The sequence below is a fragment of the Megalops cyprinoides genome, chromosome 23, assembly GCF_013368585.1.
Source record: "Megalops cyprinoides isolate fMegCyp1 chromosome 23, fMegCyp1.pri, whole genome shotgun sequence".
Lineage (NCBI taxonomy): Eukaryota > Metazoa > Chordata > Actinopteri > Elopiformes > Megalopidae > Megalops > Megalops cyprinoides.
In genome coordinates, this window is record NC_050605.1 from 19,630,909 (window position 1) to 19,652,976 (window position 22,068).

The following is a 22,068-nucleotide window of genomic DNA, read 5'->3' on the forward strand; positions in this document are numbered from 1 at the left end:
TTAACCACATTCTCATGCTTTCTCCTGCTGTCACTAATTGGTCAACCAATTAAAACCCCTAGGTTGTCACCATTCTCATGCTTGCTGACACCACACCCAATTACTCAACCAATCACAAGTGTTGGTTGCTAGCATGATGTTCTGCTTACTCATACTAATCACTCATCATACCCTCAAACCACCACCCACATACCACAAAGACTAGACTGTTATGAAAGTCACATGTAACAAGCATCAAAAAAGTCTAATTTTATCATCTTAGAAACCTAAAATGGGCCATTTTCTGTCAGTATCTGGTGCTAAAAACTTGTCTGGGCTTTTGTCACATAATATTTGGATTTTTGCAACTCCTAGTGATGTGGTGGTGTCTAGAACAGCTGAATTGAACAGCTTCAACTTGTCCAACATGTAGCAGCTGGACACTGAGAAGAACAAGAAATGTATGTGTTACTCCAACTTGGGTTGTCATCTCATTTTGTATTTTGTGAAAGTAAAAAATCTGTTGCAAACCTCTATGAAAAGTGCCGTATAAATACTTATTAAAACATGAGAATCTCATTAACTTCAACCACTTGCTTGGCCTTCTCTAGTCAAGTAATTGGTTGAGGACAACTGTTACAGTAACAGCTGTTACATAAAACTGATGGTGAAAAGTGCTAGTAGATTTTTTTTTTTTTTTTTTTTTTTTTTTGGGTCAACCATGGTAAGCTCATTAGAACCCAGGAAGTACATGAGATCATTCTTAAAAATTCAGCTTCTGCAGGTCATGAAAATTACTGCCTGTGATTTGTCTGTGACCCTCTGATCCTTTGACTAGTTTTCTGTTTCTCTTGGGCCCATACTGTAGATGCATGCTGCATCACAAAGCAACACAAATAAATGACAAAATCAAAATGGAATTTATTTGAAAATATATGACATACATATGAAGCATTTAAGAGAACTGCAAGTAAGTGCATTCTATAACAGAAAATGCTGGCATTTTGAACATAAAACAAAGCAAAGCTAACAATGCGGTTAATGGACCTTGAAAGCTTGTTTAAAAATTCTCTGACCAGTCTTTGAATTTTACAAAAAAGTAGGATGCATAGTAGGTACATTCTCTCCATCTGGATATGGCAGATACTAACAAACCAGCAACGCTATGAAATGTATGCCTGTTATTAGCAAGCTGTAAAATAGTAACAGGCAACATACAAGCCAGATATCCATTTCTTATCTGAGAGATCAGACATAAGGCTGTCTTCACTAGTCATGTGATTTAGGCCGGACCGGTCCTCATCTGCTCCCCTCCTCCTTTAATAGACTCCTCCCCAGCATCGTCGTAGCCCATCTCAAGAGGTCCTTCCGTGGTCTTGACTTTCTCCGCTACAGGGACATAGGTCAGCAATGTAGTCAGGGACAGAGTAGAGACCAGGACACAGAAGAGAAGGCTAAAATACATACTCATGCAGCAAACATGAACTACCTGAACAATCAACTGGACTTTGTTCCATGGGGATGACATCATCATAGTACGCTGGTGTTTCCCCCTTCAAAAGCTCTCCTTAAACAGAAATGGACAACGATTATACTGGGATGATACACTGCAACACAGTTCTTCCTTCATGTCCAAATCTCCCATTCCTGAATACAAGTGTGTGTGTGTGTGTGTGTGTGTGTGTGAAAAGTAACAGTATCTCTCAAACATTTATAACAGAATGTCTGTGTCAAGTTGAATAAATATAATTTAAACAGCTTTTAAAAATAGAGCACATTGGAGAATTTACTGATTCATCCCAATAGCTAAATTAAAACACTCACCTGCCACGCTGCCTGTAACGGGATCTACAGTGATGACATCATCATAGCTATCTGGTATGTTCTCAGTCACGAGGTCCCCTGAACCACACAGAAAAGCAAGAATTATGGGTAATGTCTGTCCTTCATAAGAGTGCAAAAATAGTACTTACATGGCTTGCATCATTCACTAAAATGTGAACTTTTTAATATATTAAATAGAAACACTAGTAAATATACACACTATAAACCATTTATTCAGAGTCATTCTGAACTGCCATTTGTCAAAACGCATCACATCTCCACCTGACAGACTACCTGTGTTCTCCTCTGCGATGACATCATCATACTCCTCGCCTGTCTCTTCTCTCGCAGAGTCCCCTGAAGCAAAAAAGTCTTAATCCCAGGACACTTAAACAGTGGAACAACCCGGTGCTGCAAAACAACACTAAATAACATGTTAACTGTATATTTGCACTGCACTCACTGTTGACTGGAAGAACAGTGTTTCATTTAGACCTGAAAATGCTGACACACATTTCAGTCTTATATTAAACTTATATATGGGTGTCAGAGAATCAACATCTGTGTCACACAGAAGCCCAACCAACCCAACACATGCTTACTGTGAAAGACAGGGTGGAATCCCATAGGCAGAGAGAACTCACTCCCTATATGCCTTACTATTAGAAGTGAGACTAATCAAACCAAACAAAGCTCAAATATGATCAAAGGACATAACCCACTGACACAGAGAAGCAGAAGACCACTCTAAGGGAGTTCCACCCTTCCAAAATCGCGCTGTAACCACAAATCCACACTTACCCAAGAGGGAATGTCCGTCGCCATTCCCCACATCATCATACCCAGGGGGCAGGTCCTCAGAAAGGACACTCCCTGTGAACAGGAGAGAAGGTCAGTCCTGTCTCTGCTCACAGTACACATGAGCTTTCCTGTTGTCTCTGAGTCAGAGAGGGCAAGAGGAGCGCAGTTTAGGAGCGCACGCTTACACGCACGAACACAAACACACTCACACAAAGCAAGAAGCTGTAACTGCTTATCGTGTACATCTTCCACTGCACTGCACGGCCATGTTTCTCTCTCCTCTCTCTGAGTGGTTTACAGTGCTGTAGCTGAATGACACATGTGGTTTCTATGCTGTGATCACATGCAGGATGCCTATTCGGCAGAGTGCCATTATACTCATCTGCAGGAGAAACTCCTTGGTGCATGTTTCTGACTGGTTTTGCTGAGTGTGATATGTAAACATCATTAGATGCTGTCTATGCTCTCTGTGTTACGGGAATATAAGAGGGGGTGTGTGTTTGTGTATGGGAGGCCATGTCTGCACATCCTCTCTGTAGCACAGCAGGGATTGTGACTATGTGTAGAGTATTTGTGTGAGGTGTTGTGTGACACTGTGTTCTCAGGCAGTCTGACAGTGTGTAGAAGGGGGGTGAAACTAGAGGGTGGTTTAACGGGGTGCTCTAAACATGTGAAGGAACAATGAGGTCCACTCACCTCTTCGGGGGGCGCCGTAGGTTCTTTCTCCGGGCAGTTTATACTCAATCTCCTCATAGACGGCATCATACCGAGGGGCGGGATCCCTCTGATACAGGGCTGTGGGATTGGAGACGCAGTCAGTCACCTGAGTCCAGATTTATATTTGCATGATGAATAAGTGTGAGTGTGAATCACGTATATTAGAAATTCCATTTCAATTCCATCCAAAGTTCTTAATACATTGAGTCAATCATGGGGCTTCAATCAGTCGTCATAATGTCCTGATCATTGTTCTTTTGCTGTGTATCCCTACCCTTCTTCAGGTCTCTGTTCCGGAACAGCAGTACAACCAGCACTGCCAGCAGCAGGAAGAACAGCGCCCCCAGCACCAGGAAGGCCACTGCAGGGATGGACAGAGGCCGGGAAGAAGTTGGGTTCACCGGGGGCGGTGACCGAGCAGTCACAACTGCAGGAAGGGAAGACGAGGAGGTGGAAATCAACAGGCAACACAACACATTGCTGATACTTGTTAGTGTCCTTTAAACTACCTCTTCTCAACCAGGGGAGGAGGGGCAGCTGGAAGCAGTGAGTGGTTAGCATTGACTTTAATTCAGCATGAATAGCAGACACGGGGTCAGCCCTGTTGCCTAACTGCCATATTGTGTCTTGGGCCCAAATGATAGTCTCATCCATAGGTGAACATTAGGAGACTGTACACTTTTACAGTTTAACAGTCAAACTGTATTCTCAGTGCTCTACCAGTCTGTGTACATTCATTGTCTCACCTGCACAGGTAACCCCTGCGTCCTCCTTGTGAGAGCAGTCACTCTGGTTCAGTGGGGAACGACAGCAGTCCCACAGGTGGAGCTCGTCTCCTGTGCAGTTCACCTCATCCAGCCAGATGGTGCCATTTCCCCTCCCAAATGCAGCATTGCCCTCCACCCTCATGGCCAACCCACAGCCCAGCTGTCTGCAGACCACCTGGGCCTCCCTCATATCCCAGGAGTCATCACAGACTGTCCCCCAGGACCCCTCAATCCGCACCTCAACCCTCCCTGAACACTTACTGGGGCCGACCAGCCGCAACTCTGGGGGCTCTGGAAGTGAAGAGGACAGTGGTGGTCAAAGATTCTCGTTGGTTTCTAAGATACTACAAGACTGAGACACTAAACTTACCTGGGCACTGCTGCACCTGTGTCGTCTCCTGCTGAGGTGATGAATCATTTGGGGAAATGTCCTTCCTGGGACCTTCAAAAATAAACCAGCTGTGTTCATGAGTGCTACTTTTTGTCAAAACACCATTTGTTAATGTGATTTACTTTTTATTGTACTTTACTTTGTTGGGGAAAAGATGTATGCGTTTACCTTCACAACTGATATGAGCAGCCTCTGTGAACGTACAGTCGTCACTCCATGCAGAGGGACACTGCCATAGGGACTCATCATGGCGTCTGCACTTAATGTTGTTAATCCACTGAGGAACTCCATCAGAGGTGGTTCCTGTACTCAATGTCCCTCTGTCCCCACAGCCTAACTGGCGGCAGATCACGGTGGCAGTGGCTTCCGTCATGCCATTAACACACACACTCCCCCAGGTGCCATTGTAGAAAACCTCTGCCAGTCCTGAGCAGACTTTGGTGTCTGTCCGCATTCTCAGTCTCAACTGTTTGAACTCTGTCACACACAGGAAAGTCAGTTTGAGCAAATTCATTCTCATAAGGATTCTGTAACACAGCTGGAGTGGAAACATCTTCAAAGATGGTAAAGATGAACTGACTGAGGAAGTAAGACTATGTATGTAGAACACTACTTTGTTCCAAATGGCAGGAATGGAGAGTATTCAAGAAAACTGTATATAATATAAGTGTCTGGAATATGTGCAAAAATGTGTGATCTACTGTGTGTGAATTTTCATGCATTTAGTTAAACTAATCAGATCTAATTGTACTGTTCTGACCTTTATTAATGAAATTTTCATAGTAAAACAAGTGAAGCTGCAGTGTTAGGTACACTTCTCTGAAAATTAAACACATTAGATAGGATATTTTATTAAAAATCCCAATACTATATAGAATATTAAAATATTATTATAGTAGAAAATTCAAAGTCTAAACTAGAAGATTACTACTTCAGGGAGTTAAAAATAAGTACTTAGCACTATTAATGTTATGATTTAAAAATATTGCTATAATGAGTTGTCTTTTATTTTCAAATATTTCCCTTCCGATTTCATGTGCATACAGGCTTGGTGTCATGTCTGTGCTCTATGCTGATTCCCTTCCTCCCATCCAAATCAAAGTTTTATATAATCTGTGATCAGGAAAGGTTATTTATGTAATAATGAATAACTGATTTCAGCTATCACTGTAATTACTGAACCGTGAGAGAATATAATCTTTAAAAAGTATTCTAGTTACATTACAGCTACTGTACAGTGCATATGCTGCCTCACTCTCTGGAAAGTGAGACTTGCTGACAACGTCACTCTTCTGATGTGGGCTGGTTGCCTCATGTCCAGGGAGTGACAATGTGCAAAGTTTTCTGTACCTGAACACATGACCACCACGTCCTGCTTGTGTCCACAGTCCGTCTGTCCCCACTCTGCTTTGGGACACTCCCACAGGGACGTCTCGTTCCCCACACAGTCCACCTCATCCAGTGAGACTCTTTCCCAGAGCACTGGAAACCTGTCAGACACACATCACTTTCCCCTGTCCCAGATGGAGAGGAGCTGTAGACCCTCACTGCAGAGCCACATCCCAGCTGTCTGCAGACCACAGAGGCATTCCTGAAGCTCCAGGACTCCAGGAGAACTCTCCTCCAGGTCTGCTGGTACAAAACCTCCACCTGGCCTTCACACTCTCTCTCTCCAGACAGCTGCACCATCCCATCAAGAGCAGAGAGAGAAGATCCTGCAGATTTCATAAACATACTCTACATGCTGTACTGACAGGCATTTAAATAGTTTCGTTTTTTTTTTTTCCCTCAAAATCCAAGGTTTAGTGACACTGGCTATGGTTGTCCTATTTAAAATAGACTCATACTGCTTTTGACACTGTATATAGCTGGAAATAGTAAATGCATTTAAATTGTCCATTACTCTGTTTATATGCAGTGGTTTCTAAACCCTTCAGACAGCAAATATGTTCATAAGAACAACTTGACATGATGCATAAGACATCTGACACCTGGGGAAAAGGCAATCCCTAAGAACACCCTCACAATGGAGCCAACATCCTGTATACCAAATGATAACATCTATACAGTATGGCGAAAATGCACAAAAGATATCAGTCCTCACCAGAGCAGATGACTCCAGCATCCTGTCCATGTGAGAATGTGGCTCGACTACAAGCAGAAGCAGCACACTGGGAGACATGTGTCTCATTCCCCTGGCACTCAAACACGTCAGCCCAAACTGAGCCATTCCCCTCCCCAAACCAGGCCTGCCCCAGCAATGCCACTGCTCTCCCACAACTCAGCTGCTGACAGAGGACATTGGAGGCTCTCATATCCCAGCATGCATCACACACTGTGCCCCAGGCACTGAGATACTTCAGCTCCACTCGACCAGAGCATCTGTCAGGACCATTAACCAGTCTGGACTCTGTGTAACCTACAGACAGGACAGTGGAGTTAGCATAGGACCAACACTGACGTACAGTCACCTCCATGCAATGTCTTCATATTCATTATTGCATCAAGCAAGTAAAAATGAACATGAGGTAAACAATTTTAAGAGGTCGCAGTCACCAACCTTTAATATGGCAACTCCTCTTCATTTAACTCCAATATTCATTCATCCGTTTGCAAGGGTAAGTGTGTTTATATTTTTAATAGGGCTACATTTGGTCTAAAATGTTTGTAAAATTGTAATATTTTAATATTGCAGTTCCACTGGTGTTATGCCTCAGGTGAGGTTACAGGGATAACATATACACTACTTGTTTAAGAGTATCCTTAATGTTTGTCTGTAAATTACTTTTACACCTGCCACATATGACAGAAGTAATCTGATTTGAGTGACATTGTCTTAGGCATGTTGGAGGGGAGGGTCAATTCCTGTTTCCTGTTCCCACAGACCACTGCATATCCAAATTACATTTATCATAATATAATTTCTCCAATTTATATGTATACATTTTCCTCACATTCACTTCGGGGTCCATGTATGCAACTCTGACAGGTGGTATGAGGCCTTAGGGAAGAAGGTTGACCATCCCTGCACATTTGTGCCTGGCCCAGCACACAGTGTGGATGGCAGTTAACAGAAGTACGTTATGTATGTAGTATGATAGTATGGCAAGAAATTGATCAGTTACAGGCTTCACTCCAATAGTCTCATAATATTCCCATAGTATTTTTCACTACTCATACTGTATGTTTAATATGCCAAAGAATATGGCATTGCAGCTGCCACTAATCATTTTTGTATGTTATAAATATATTTAAAATTGTACTGTGATATTTAAAATGCAAATGGAAGTACCTTAAATTAATTTGTTTGAAAGCTTGATAATTGTCAAGACACTTACCAGAGCACACCAGTCCCACGTCATTCTCATGGGGGCAGTTCTGTTTCTGGGTGGGTGATGTTGGACAGAAGTGAATCTGAGATTCGTTGCCTCTGCACTGAATCTCCTCTGACCACACCTGGCCCTCCCCCTTGCCAAACGCAGCTGCCCCCAGGAGCCTTGCAGGAACCCCACAGCCTAGCTCCCGACACACAACCTCTGCATCCTGCTGGTCGAAGGCAGCGTCACACACCGTGCCCCAGGCGTTCCCATAATGCACCTCTACTCTCCCAGAGCAGGTAGTGCCTCCCACCAGCCTAACTTTCTCTAGGTTTCAACATAGAACAAACAATGAAAATCAGCATTGACATTTTCCATTTGGTGCAAAGAGTCAGTGGTTTTAATTGACACAAGCACAATTTAATTTTTAGATATTAAAAAATATTAAAATTGTGTGATCTGATGTTTGTACAGGGCTTGACAAAAATATTGTTTTGCACTGGTCCACAGCTAGTTAAGGCAAGGAAGGTGGGATTTTTTAGGTTATTGATGGCTATCTACCCAAGTAGAATTTAATTTTTTTTTTTTTTAAATGTACACATTAAGCAAAAGCAATCTGCACTTATGCAAAAAGTGTTAATATGCTCAATCAAATCATGTCATTTAACTTCTGAAGTGGATGTTCTTTTGGATGCCAAAATGGTGCCCTCTTTGTGAATCCTGACTTTGTACGTAACGTGGGAATCAGTTGATTGGATTGTATTACTATTCAAGACCGATTGAATAGCACAGTTAAGTTCTCATATAAACTAAATATTCATAAGAATTTAAGTGGATTACATCATTCATTTCTTAACCATAAAAAAAAGTTAGACTTAACAGTATGTGTATGTCATAATTATCTACGGCATGATCTGTATCTCAGTAAGTTCAGGTAGATGATGCAAATGCAAAACACTGCACTGAGACAAAATACAGGGCTTAATTAAAATACTAATCAGTGTCAGCATGTACTTAAAATGTTTCAGAATGTAAATGCTGTCAATTATATTTAATACAAATTATCTGTATTTTTCATATTTCTACAGCCATCGTATTGTAAAATTAATTGTAAAAATGTGTTTTACGTTAACGTTAATTTAACGTATGTTGAATACATAACATCAATAAATTTTCTTCAATAAAGTGAAGAAAATCAATGTTTTATTATTGTTAGAGCGTGGATAGCAGATGAATAACTGAGTGTGTCCTACCTGAGCAGATCACTCCAGCATCATATCCATGATTACAGTTATTTTCACCCCATTGCCGTGACCTACATTTCTTCAGTGTGGATTCTGTCCCACTGCAGAACACATCACTCATCCAGATTGGTCCTTTTCCTTCTATTTTCCCTGATGTGGGTGATTGGGCTGCATACAGTGCTACTGCAGTAGCCCCACAGCCCAGCTGCTTACATACCACCTCAGCATCAGTCTTATCCCAGTCCCGGTCACACACTGTCCCCCACTGTCCTTCATGACGAACCTCCACCCTCCCAGCACAGGGACTGCCACCATCCACCAGCCTCACATCATCACTGCCTGCGCACACAGAGAGAGAGATGGCACTGGGATGGAAAGTAGGGCATCAGTCTAACTATATGCTAGCAGGGCATACCATATACTTGTACATTACAGAGTATTTGGCCCTTTAGTATTTTCTAAAGAAACAACCAAAGTAGCCCCCGGGGTCTCAGCCCTACAGATGTTTAGTTGTATGCCATATTAGCTCATTTGGGCCAATTTCTGCTTTATTCTTTCTTAATTTTTCTGTCCGTTACATCATTGCAAATCCTCCAGTATGCCTGATGATGCTTCTCATCATTGCTCTGACCTGTTAGGATAGCCAAAATATCATAGTAACACCTGATCATTGTAGTGCAGTGCAAGTCAACATACATGCATACTATTATGTGTAATATTACAGAACCAGGTAATTATGGATCTGATAGGAATGCACCAATATTGGGTCAAAGTTGTCTTGATATGAAACCCAATCCTAACCCATTAGAAACTGCTCCTGATTTCAAGTCAGAGTTTAAAAAAACAAAACAAAGTCAAATTGGGACCTTTAATCCTAGCAGCAGATTGTGAGCCACATCAGCAGCCATTTGCAGGTACTTTGCTAGGGTCAAATGCTTTGATAGCATGCACAGGAGTGATCCCTCTGGAAATGAAATCTATTCCTTGCACCCTGCAAGCAAACTGAATTGCAGTTTTTTTGATGTGCAGCTATCTGTTTTCTGATATTGTCTGGAGTAGAATACAGCAATGGCTTGTCTCCAGGACACTGCAGCAATGTAGTTCCAAGACCTAAGCCGCTTGCATCTGCCCTGACAACTATAGGTTTGTTTTGGTCATGATGCGCCAAGAAGGGAACTGACATGGATTCAATTTTGTTGCGGACTCACTCCAGGCCATCAGCCCATATCCACTCAGTGTCTCTCTTCACCAGCTCAAGAAATGACATCTATTTATCTAAATACTGAATACATATGTTACAGCCTTACATTTGCTGCTGCCTTTTATCATCACTGATGAACACATTACTGGCATCAAGAGATTAAGGGGCTGACGTATGTTCAGATGCGGTCAATGGAGTTGTATGTACAGCCCTTCATATCACTTTATTATCTGCTGTTTGTAACTCACTTTTTGTAAGTTGCTCTTGATAAGAATGTCTGCTACATGACAAAATGAGATGGAAATTTCAGCGGAATGATATGAAAGCCAACAAAAATAATTCTCCAGCTGCATCCTCATATATGTCCATATCATATGGAGACTGCAATTAAATACACTATAGCAGCTAATAGCACATTCATTTGCAGTTTAGTTAGTATATATTCATTGCAATGTTATATTTTTACAGTCAACACCTCCCAAAAAAGGTTAAACAAAGTCTAAAACTTTTGCAGTAATATTTAGAATGTGAATGAAAACACCTTCAAATGATTTATTGTCAAGATTATTTAATTGCCAGATGACTTACCAGAGCACACCAGTGGAGGGCAGTTAACAGATTGTATGTTTTATATAGCCTATAACTCTGATCAATTTTTGGCATAGTCTTTCATAGAGACATACAAAAATCATACTGTTAAATATACTAAAATTGTACTGTGATATTTAAAATGCAAATGGAAATACCTTAAATTGATTTGTCTGAAAGTTTGATAATTATAAGACTCTTACCAGAGCACACCAGTCCCACGTCGTTCTCATGGGGGCAGTTCTGTTTCTGGGTGGGTGATGTTGAACAGAAGTGAATCTGAGATTCATTGCCTCTGCACTGAATCTCCTCTGACCACACCTGGCCCTCCCCCTTGCCAAACGCAGCTGCACCCCGCACCTCTACAGGAACCCCGCAGCCCAGCTCCCGACACACAACTTCTGCATCCTGCTGGTCGAAGTCAGCGTCACACACCGTGCCCCAGGTGTTCCCACGACGCACTTCTACTCTCCCAGAGCACAGGTGAGTTCCTCCCACCAGCCTGACTTTTCGATGGGCTGGAGACCAACATGGAACAGAGAAACAGCAGGAATAACTAAGTGAACTATCACACCAAGTTAACTCACAAGTGATAATAATTAGATGTAATTTTTTTTAATTTAGGTTATTTTTTTTTTGTGTGTGTGTGTGTGTGTGTGTGTGTGTGTAAATATGCAGTTTACTATTAAAATTATACAAGAAGCTAAGGTATTGTAAGAACATACACAATAGCTGAATAACTGCGTTGCTGTCTCCTACCTAAACAGATCACTCCAACATCCTTCTTGTGATCACAGTTATGGTTACCCCATCCTCCTGAATCACAGTTCTTCAGTGTGGACTCTGACCCATTGCAGGACACATCACTCAGCCAGATTCTCCCTGACCCGGGAAAAAAGTGAGCTCCACTCGGTGCTTCCACAGCAGCCCCACAGCCCAGCTGTCTACACACCACCTCAGCATCTGTCATATCCCAGCCATCACTACACACTGTCCCCCACTGTTCTCCATGGCGAACCTCCACTCTCCCAGCACAGGGGCTGCCTCCATCCACCAGCCTAATATCAGTGCTGCCTGGACACAGAGAAAGAGGACATTAGTTTAGTAGAGACATTTCTCATCGACCCTCTTGCAATTAATTAACAGTAAATTTACAGATCAGTGTCAGACAGAACTTTGGACCCATGATCACATGGATAATGTATTAATATACCAGCACACCTTTCTGTTCCACAGGGAAACTCTCACCAGGAAGCAGGGACACGGAACAATAATAATAAAAAAAAAAAAAACTAGAGGCTCAATCAATTTAAATATTGTGTATACTGCCCTATATATTTTCCATATTGTTGTATGTTAGAATATGAAGAATGGAATTCTGTCCCTTCATGAAATTATTTATATATTTATTTATAAATGTGTTATTTATATTTATAAGAATATAATGACGGTTTAACAGCTCCAGTCTTGTATCTGCAGTGGAGACCCGTGGATGTTGTTCCTCCAGATCACGCTATTAAGGATTTAACAAAGTGCACTTAAGAGTGAAAAATAACTGTACCGACAAGTCAGGGGTACTGCAATGGGATCCTGTTTTGCGCCAAACTATGCTAATATTTTTAGGAGTATGTGGGAAAATGACTTTGTGTCCAATGCCAATAAGAGTAATTTCCTTGACCTTGTTAAACACTGGAACGCTAGATTGACGATGTCTTTACAATGTGGTTGCGTACAATAAGAGATTTACTTGCATCCAGTAACCCCAGTACCACCAGTCGAAATCGAATGTTGTCCATTGTCCAAGATCATGTTGCTAACGCTCAGACCAAAGAAAATAAGGATAGATCCTCACATATGAGTTATAAGACTCGCCTCATAGACAGTTTGGAGGAACAAGAAAATAAAATGAATTAAAGTAGAATAACTTTGTTGCTCCAGCTCCTTCTTTAAATCATTTTTTTAGAATGGCACAGTATATAATAGGAAGTCCTAATCATTTAGCAGAGAAATCTATACATTCATCTTCAGCTGCTGCATTAACTTTTAGATTTATGCTCACAGAATGCCAGATGTAAACCCAGCATGCACAGGGTCCATTGCATACATACACATGGTTTAGGAGATGCCAATGAATCTACACACAGCGTATCCTTAGACTCCAAGAGCAATCTAAGATACCAGGAAAAAGCACATGCTTTTCATCCTCTTGATGTACTACTGCCTGATCAGAGGGTCGTAGCCTGTCTGCCCCACATTTCCCAAAATTCATCCTTGTAAGGAGTATCATTTTAACAACAATTCAGTTACAACAAACACGCAATGAGTTTCTTATATGTATTGAAAACATACATTTCACAATCTTTTCTCTGCATTATTATGTAGATAAAATGTTCAGTAGATTCTTACTGGAGCACACCAGTCCCACGTCGTTCTCATGGGGGCAGTTCTGTTTCTGGGTGGGTGATGTTGGACACAAGTAAATCTGAGATTCGTTGCCTCTGCACTGAATCTCCTCTGACCACACCTGGCCCTCCCCCTTGCCAAACGCAGCTGCCCCCCGCACCTCTACAGGAACCCCACAGCCCAGCTCCCGACACACAACCTCTGCATCCTGCTGGTCGAAGTCAGCATCACACACCGTGCCCCAGGTGTTCCCATCATGCACCTCTACTCTCCCAGAGCAGGTTGTGCCTCCCACCAGTCGGACTCCTCCTGGGGAAATAAATAGTGAAATTTAGCAGTGACTGGTACTTTATAACAGATTTATAAGGTCTCCTACAATGTTGTTTCTAAGGTTGGGATAAAGTAGTATGAAATTAGTCAAATACATTTCAACTTCAGCTTGACAGTTTGCTACATAATTGTTACATATTTGTCTTAATTGTGTAGACTCTGTCTTTCTGTTGATGGATACAACATGTACGTTAGCATTCAATATGTATTTTTTTCACATTTTTAATGCATTGGCCATAGTGAGTTAACAGAGCACATCATGATACATGTGTGCGAACAGATATGACCTATGAATGCAAAAATGTGCCATGTTGCTCCAGCCAACATTTCTTACATTTGCACAGAAAGGTGAAAGAGGACATGACAAGAACATTATCAGTGTATTACAGAAGCCAATTTCAGTAATGTCAATCAGCCCAAACTTTTACTGTCCATAAATGATATTGATTAGAATATAGATAGACATATACATGCGTATTTGATGGAGGGGTAAAATACAATCAAATCAAATGTAAAAAGTCACTCCATGGTGTTTATGGACAACTATGAGGTCAAGATGAGGAGCTGATCAGACATCTTTATTTGAAGATCATTTGACTTTTTTTTTTTTTTTTTTTTTATTCAAACTTTTAAGATTACTTACTTACTTACTTACTTACTTACTTACTGACTTACTTACTAATATTATCCAATATTTAATACATTTTTAAACATTTGAATGTATTATTTAAAAGAACATTTTACATCAGTAAGAGAGAAATCTGAATCCTACCTGAGCATCTCACTCCAACATGAATGCAGTTACCTCCATCTGGTTCTGGCAAGTCACAGTGTATTAGAGCGGACTCTGTCCCATCGCAGGACGAAAAACCCTCCCACATAATTCCTTTCCCGCGTCCAAGGTGAGTTTCATTCAGTAGTGCTACAGCAGCCCCACAACCCAACTGCCTGCACATCACCATAGCATCTTTTATATTGCCATCCTTAAGACACACTGTCCCCCAAACCCCTTCTTCGTAAAACTCCACCCTTCCAGCACAGGGGCTGCCCCCATCCACCAGCCTTATGTCTCCATCGCCTGAACACACAGAAGAGAGAGAAGCCACAACACTTGTTTAAAACACTTTCTCATGGACATAATGTTCCTCTATCATAATTATAAGCGGGATTAGACTTTTGAGGATTAGTGATCAAATGGAACTGTTTTAATATCGCCCCATTCTGTTGTGATCTATATGTTTATTACTCAATTTAGAAATTATTTATTCAGGATAATATAAAGATACAAGGAATATTAAATGTCAATGATGTTATGCAAGTTAACCAAAAAGCAATCATACACAGCTAGAAGCAGCTACTGAAATATATTCATTACATTATTGGCATTTAGCAGTTGCTGATATCCAGAGTGACTTACGGATAGTTGCTGAGGCAATGATACACAGCTTCTGATAGAATATCACTATTCCAAATAAGTATTACTATTCTAAATTCTGAAAAAATATTTTTAAAAAATCAACCATGCCTCACAGGTGTTTTCAAATGAAAAAATATTTCAATTTGGCTGCTTTCACCAGAGGCAGAGAAGTTTATCTCTAAACACATCCTCAGTTTGGCTTTTTAATGAAAGATTTTCACAGGAAGTCTGGCTCTGGAAGAGCGCTACTTTAGCCCTGCGCTTGGTTGAGGTTGTGCAGGTGTGCAGACTAATTCAGTGAAATATAAAGAACATACTTTTTGTCTGAAGTGGAAAATACAGGCAACTTTAAAACAGGACAGATATAAACTAAAAAAATACATTGAACTATACAAATACTTCTCTAATTGATGGCAAGCAAAAAATGCTGCACTGATCCCAGATAATGTGATACTCTAATTGAAATAATATACGATTGGTAACTATTTACTGCTGTGATTGCTCCAATAACGGTCAACATGACAAAATATTGATAATAATGATGTATTCACTAAAGTTTGCCACAAGTGCAAATAAAGGTGATGCCTATGCAGAGTACATCACACTTCCTGTCTCTGAAAACATCTGATCATAGACTGAAAATGTCAAAATTAACACTCGAATATTCCTCATAAATATGAAAAATTATGTTAATGCTGCAGATACAGACAGCCTGGAGGATGCAAAAACCATGCAGTGTAAATGTAGTTCAGCTCCAAACTCCGTAATATTTTACAATAAGTTATTGTAAATCAAAAAAATACATACATATTAATTTTTAAATTTGTGTTAGTCTTGTGTAAAATAGTTCTGAAAGCATTGTTGGGAGAAACTATCTCTCTGCTGCATAAATCTTGCCTGCATTCCTGTCCTGACTGGAAAGCACCCCTTGACCACTTGACCCTCTGACCTAACCCCCTGAGTAGCCTGCCTGAGTGTGGACTAGCTGGAGAGAAGGATGACCACGGTACTCACGAGCTGTGGAAAACAGGAGCAGGGAAGACAGAGAGAGAGAGAACAGACAGCTCTCCATCTTCAGCAGTACAGAAGAACCCTCCTCAGAGCAGAGCAGAGACTCAAACCTTCCCCTCTGAGATCTCAGAGCAACTGAGCCCCTGTGCATCATTCCACCCCCCTCAGAGAGAGAGAGAGCTCACCCCACCCACCAATCACACTCACTGCTGCCTTATTAGAGAGAGTGCAGGAAAACTTCAAACAAGCGCTTTACCAAATCAGAGGACGTTATTTACATTTTCTCCATATATTCCGATATTGCGTCAGTGTTGTCTGTCAGGACTCCTCCTGCCAGCAGAAGACCCCACCCAGGTGGCAAACAGCGTTTGTGAAAGGCTGTGCGTGAGAGAGAAGAACTTAGCAAAAAGTTTTTGATACAACGATAGGGCCTGTCAACATGCATTAACATCTAGTCTGAGGCTACCGAAATTGAAAAATTATCATATAGCCCATGATTAAATATACTTTCATCTCCTCCAAAATCAATGCATAATTTTAAAACATTTTAAAAATTCATCATTGTTGAAAAACAAGAGGCTATAACATAGTGTGTATATATACTGAAATTTTGAGAACCTCATGTTTTCTTCTGATGAAATCACTTTATTTGAATGTCAGCTATTAGATGACTGCTGACCAAGTGTACAGTGCTGAAACATGAAGTTCATCTCACACAGACAGTACTGTAGAAAAGAGTGCAGTCTTCTCTGTGGGGGTAAAAGGGGCTGGTGGGGAGAGTGCGGCCCACAGCTGCTCGGTGGTGCTTAGAGACACACTGTGCTCTCAGGGTTCCTGCCTACAGCCTCACTACAGGCAGGGCAAATTCAGCTGGTGTGGAAACCGGTTCTGTAACAAGTGGCAAAGTGGACAAAACTGGTCATTTACAAATTAATGTGTATTTCTTTCCTTGAAACCTTATGTATTTAGATAATCCCAACTACTACCTTGACAAAAATGAGTGTTGCTCCAATGCCTGTCCATGCTGCACCACTGTAAATACCTGTAAATGCACAAAATACCTACGTATTCTCAGACTGAGTAAACTTCCACAGCCATCCCCACCATCTGTGTGCTACTATTAGCGCTGCAAACTTGTGACACTGTTTATTGAATATTGTCATTGTTTTTAAGTCATTAAAGCTCAATAAATGTATTTGAAATATGTAAACTACTACTGTTTTGGTATATTGCAAAATATTTCTGATTTATAATAATATATTTTAATATATCTCCAATAGATTTTTGGGCCGAACATCATATTTCCCAGTATCTCTCAATATACTTAATTTCCACATGGAAATGTTCATGATTTCTGTATGTTTTTATTCTCACTGCATCAATATTTTTACATACTTTATGTAAATATACATATTCATATGTATACAGTACATGACTGATTCTTTGGTGTTGAGTGGAAAAAGTTATTGAAAATATTTAAATGATACATCTATAATGTAAACTTTAACTCAAGTAGCAATTATATCCCAACATCACAAGTACGTGACACTGATGCATTTAGCAATACTAACAAATTGTATTTTTAAAGGGAGTTTATACTTAAAAAAAAAAAAAGTAACGAGGGTTGCACAACAACAAAAATGCAACTGCTGACGAAATATGAAAAAAAAAATGTTCAATCAACATTGTCTGTGTAAACTGTCAACACAGCAGACTGGGAAGAATTACCTTCCAAAATGTTTAATTCAATGACCTGTAAAAGCTCATTATGAGGGCCATTACACTACAACAAAGTAAAAACATTCATTCTTCTTGCGAACATAAGCAGTTATTATACTTGATAATGTACAACAATATACATTTAGCATACATTATATACAATTTACATTTGTCATTTTCCCTTACACATTATCAATATTATTAATAATGGTGTCCACTATATATAGACAGTACTTTTTTATTAATCTAAAAAGGAAACTGCTTTACCAACAGCCTAGCATGTGGGAGAAACAACATAAAACAATAGGACAATAAAAAATGCAAGTCCATTTAAATAACATGGGAATGACTGAAATTCTGCAACATAAGTGAGCTTACTGCCACATATTGCACCTGTATATATTGCATGTAAGAGGTTTCATAGTTAATTGCACTTTGGTTATTGCACTGTGAAGGATCATATGGTGGTCTCCCCACGACAGAAGTGAAAGTTTTACTGCAGCTGGCGAAAGGATCGCCTGTGAATAATGTGATATGCTGCAAAGGACAAAGCAGACATACATGTCTTACACACACTGTCAGAAACACCATCAAAAATGTCCTCTGTTCCCAGGATAAAGGAGGTTGTGTCTTTGGCCGTCTGGAGATGCCTCTCCGTCAGCCTGTCTTGGTGACAAGTTGAAATGTAGCTTCCCTCCGTCCAAGAGAGCAGCCCACAGCCTGATGACCTCACCCGCATTGTACCATGTTGGTGCCTCCAGTCAACGCCACACAACCTCACTATGCTCCAGTAGCCAGATATTCCTTGCATTGTGAAATTTCCTTTAATGTAGAGGCTCTGGTTGTTCAACAAATAAGTCAGTCATGTATCTCAATAGTGAAGTCATACACCAGCATCTTTCAGGGCAGCAGGTGGAGCAGTACCCCAGAGAGGAGTCTGTTAGGTGGGGAACTGGGGACAGACCTCAGAGTGGCTGGAACTAATTGCACAGATATGGGTGTGTCAATGGTACCTGACTGGGCTGCTAATCAGACAGGAGATGGAGCTCTGACTGATGGTGAAGTGAGGAGACCGACTGTAGAATCCACTCCATCCTCCACATCCTCAAAGCCCTGACACTCCACATTCAGGTGTTCCTCATCAGCAGCCCTGCCTGCGGTGTCTGGATGCAAACTGCCACTCTGCAGCATCCTGCCTGAATGAGAAGAAAGCCAATAAGACGGTAGAAAATGATTTCCCTCAACAGATTTCACTTGATTCTTACAAAGAACGGTAATGAGACGACAAAAATCATATGTACTCATTCCAGCTGAGCTCTGTCAGGCTTAATCTTAACGGAACATTGATCTCCATTTGACAAACGTACATTGAACATGCTCTAAATTACTTAGCTAAGTAAATCCATGTGGTTGGAGACGCCTTGCGCGTAAAAAGATGGGCTAGTTTTTAAATTCAACACATCTGAGACCAGTGGAAATAATGACTTCGCACTTAAGAGTTGCAGGCGCAAATGCTTGGCAAGTTTTGTAAGTCGTTCTGGATGAGTGTCTGTCAAATAACAAAATGCTGAGTTAACTAAATGTAAATAGAAAACGGGACAGTTGGCTGGGTTGCAAGCGGCTGCTCGCTCTTCTGGCAAAAATGCTAACTAACGAAACAGATATCAAACTAAACAATACTAAAAACGAGCCAGCAATAAAATGATATAGCTAACGTACAAAACAAAGCTAGAGGAAGAACTGAAGATGTGGACTATATTCTTGCTAGATAACGGTAATCCTCGCATCAGAACAAACGCGAATAATCCGAAAAGCCACTTTACGAGCGAAGAGGACAAAATTTGAAGCGATTATTCGGTGACTCATTATGTAAACCATATGCACATACACTGATAAGGAAAAAAGTTATTTACTGATGAGGGGAAAAAATTTTTTACTAAAACTTACCCGATTTAACTTTGGACAAACTCTACAACAGTCGATCTGCTATGACGTTGGACAAAAATAATAGTGTCGCGATTTGGCGAAACGGTCTGATGACAAAAGAAACAGAGCCGCGCTCCGATTGGCTGAGAGTTTTGGTAGTATGAGCAAATCAGAGCCATGCAGAGATGGCTACATGGCTCTGGCGCAAATGAAAAAGGGCTCGTTTGTGATTGGGCGGCTTCTGTCGCCAGCGTTTCCAAAACTTCGGCGCGTTGCAGGAAGTTCTTCGATGAACGCAGTAATTTTTGTCTTTGTCAATAAATTATTTACAACAATATTGTACAAAACATGAACATAAACAAAGCGAGAAAATATAATTAATCCTTACGTAACATTATATTTAAAATAAATGTAAAGGTCCTTTGAGATTTCTTTTTAATCTTTCAAATATCTTGTGTATATGTTTTTTAATTAAAAGTTGAGCAAAAAAATCTCTTTTACATTAATGTTGTTGGGGGAAAAAAATTAATACAATAACCGAAGCAATTTGCCAGGCCGCCCCCATGGGCCTGACAGCGATGCATATTCAAGGCATCTGCGCATTTCCAGTAAATTTTATGATAGATGGGTGCAGCAATAGAAACCTAGTATGCGTTTTTTTTTTTTTTTTTTTTTTTTTTTTTTTTGGAAATGTTTTACAATTGCATTTGTAGTAGCGTTGTAGCCTAAATATCCCGTTGTCATTATCATGGACAATTCAGTTTGAAAGTTTCATCGGTTGTAACTACTAATATCGTTTGAAAATTCAGTAAGTCTTATCGTTTTTAAGGAGACGGAGAGGAAAGATTTTAAGTGAGACATCGCTTGTAAGCCCTCTGGGTCAAGTGAATGAAGCTGATCCCGTACTGTGCTGCCTGTGAAACCGTGCTTGAAACTAGAACATAAAAGGCAAGCCCTCACGTAAAACTTGCCAAACCTTGTAAAAGGTTTCCAAATGTTGTGAAAACCCTGTAAAGCTTGGCATTTCAAAGCCTTTTCACTGACTGCCTGGCTTGTCTGTTTTTAGGCTGCAGCCATGTGACAAGAGAGCGAGCTGCAGCTGCCAGCAGCCTGTGGAATGCTGCCACTGTCTCTGGTCCTGATGGCTTTTGGTGGTGAGGCGTCCCTAAGGAAGTGGATGGTGCTGAATGGACAGCGGTCACTCCTGGAGTCCAGACTGACGCTCACTCTAACAGCTGCAGCTACATCTCTCTCCGCCACAGTGTGTCAGTGGGAGATGATCTCAGACTGCTCCCTTTGAGTGCAACACTCACAAAGCATCAGAGACAGGAAGTCAGTTAGATGGCAGAGATCTAGGTGGCAGGAAGGCCTTAGAGTCTCAGCGACTGCTGAAAACCTGCAAAGGAAGACCTTGGGGATCATCCAAATGTACAGAAACATGTCCACTGATTAAGATATTCAGAGCAAATATTGCTGTTCAGAGCCAAAACCTAGAATTGAAGCAGAGCCATGCACGCTTTGTATAAATTCAGCTCCGTGGACTTTTTGTGCAGAACTGCATGTTCAGGGCTGTTCTGCTTGACAGGCAGCCGATCAAAACGCTGCTCATTTGAAATGAATTTTGATTTCAGTTTGCCAAAGCAAGAAAAGTACATTTCTGAAGACACAGCTGTAGAAAATCTGTACTGTGTCCCATGTTTGCAGAGGGTCTTTACATGTGTGCTGGTTAGCAAATACTCTGATATTGCCTAACCAAGACATCTTAATACTCTAAGTACTTAAAGTAGAGGCATAAAACACATATTTACCTCAAAATATTTTCACCCCTTCAAATTCAAGGATGTTCTTTCTTGAATCAGTGACAATAATTTTGCAGGAGAGACAGATATGGATGTGGTATAGGCCATACGGAACATTACAGCGCATAGTAAGTAACCCTGTACTGTTCTACGTATTTACAACATATACACAACATTATAAGCTCCATGCAGACTTCAAAGAATATTGAACCTTCATACTGATTGAAATGAAGATGATGTAACCCGCACACACACCTTTTTAAATTCTCTGTATGTGTATTGTGTATAGACACAATGGAAAAAAGAGAAAAAACTGAATCAAATGTTACGTTTGATCAAACTTGAATTTATTTCAAAATATATGGACCACATATGACGGTTAAAAAGAAAACTGTAAATAAGTTTGCTGTTACAAAAGAGAATACTATTGTCTTAAACAGAAAACAAAGCAAAACTAAAAACTGTGCCCTGAGAACATTTTAAAAATGTTAAATTTGTTAAAAAAATGCTAAACTTTGAAATCTTAACTTTCTGTATCAGTACAACCCTGCATTTTCTGTAATGGGAGTAATTTTGTGTAATGAAAACATTCTGAAAAATAGCTGAAAAAGCAGAAATCATGCATACACATTTT

General features: G+C 40.6%; 1 protein-coding gene across 1 annotated transcript; it reads right to left on the reverse strand.

Moving 5' to 3' along the window:
• Positions 1–1,261: 1,261 nt before the first annotated feature.
• LOC118770736 (scavenger receptor cysteine-rich type 1 protein M130-like) lies at positions 1,262–14,443 on the reverse strand. The gene is made up of 18 exons (XM_036518501.1): positions 14,368–14,443; positions 13,236–13,541; positions 11,571–11,903; positions 11,033–11,335; positions 9,143–9,379; positions 7,818–8,123; positions 6,584–6,898; positions 6,130–6,194; positions 5,830–5,932; positions 4,684–4,956; positions 4,459–4,530; positions 4,068–4,379; positions 3,596–3,748; positions 3,301–3,399; positions 2,605–2,676; positions 2,098–2,160; positions 1,804–1,881; positions 1,262–1,368 (listed from the first exon to the last, which is right to left on the reverse strand). Exons 1-18 carry the CDS (start codon positions 14,441–14,443, stop codon positions 1,262–1,264), a joined length of 3,273 nt encoding a protein of 1,090 aa, XP_036374394.1.
• Between the last annotated feature and the right edge of the window lie 7,625 nt (positions 14,444–22,068).

Bases quoted from the DNA above. Each gene is read 5' to 3' on its own strand.
- LOC118770736 (XM_036518501.1), bottom strand. From the start codon at position 14,443: ATGTGGGAGGGTTTTTCGTCCTGCGATGGGACAGAGTCCGCTCTAATA. The intron at 9,380-11,032 runs GTAAGAGTCTTA...CTGTGTGCGCAG, and splicing joins CGTGGGACTGGTGTGCTCTG to GCAGTGATGATGTGAGGCTG. The intron at 5,933-6,129 runs GTGGAGGTTTTG...TCACTGGATGAG, and splicing joins AGAGAGAGTGTGAAGGCCAG to GTGGACTGTGTGGGGAACGA.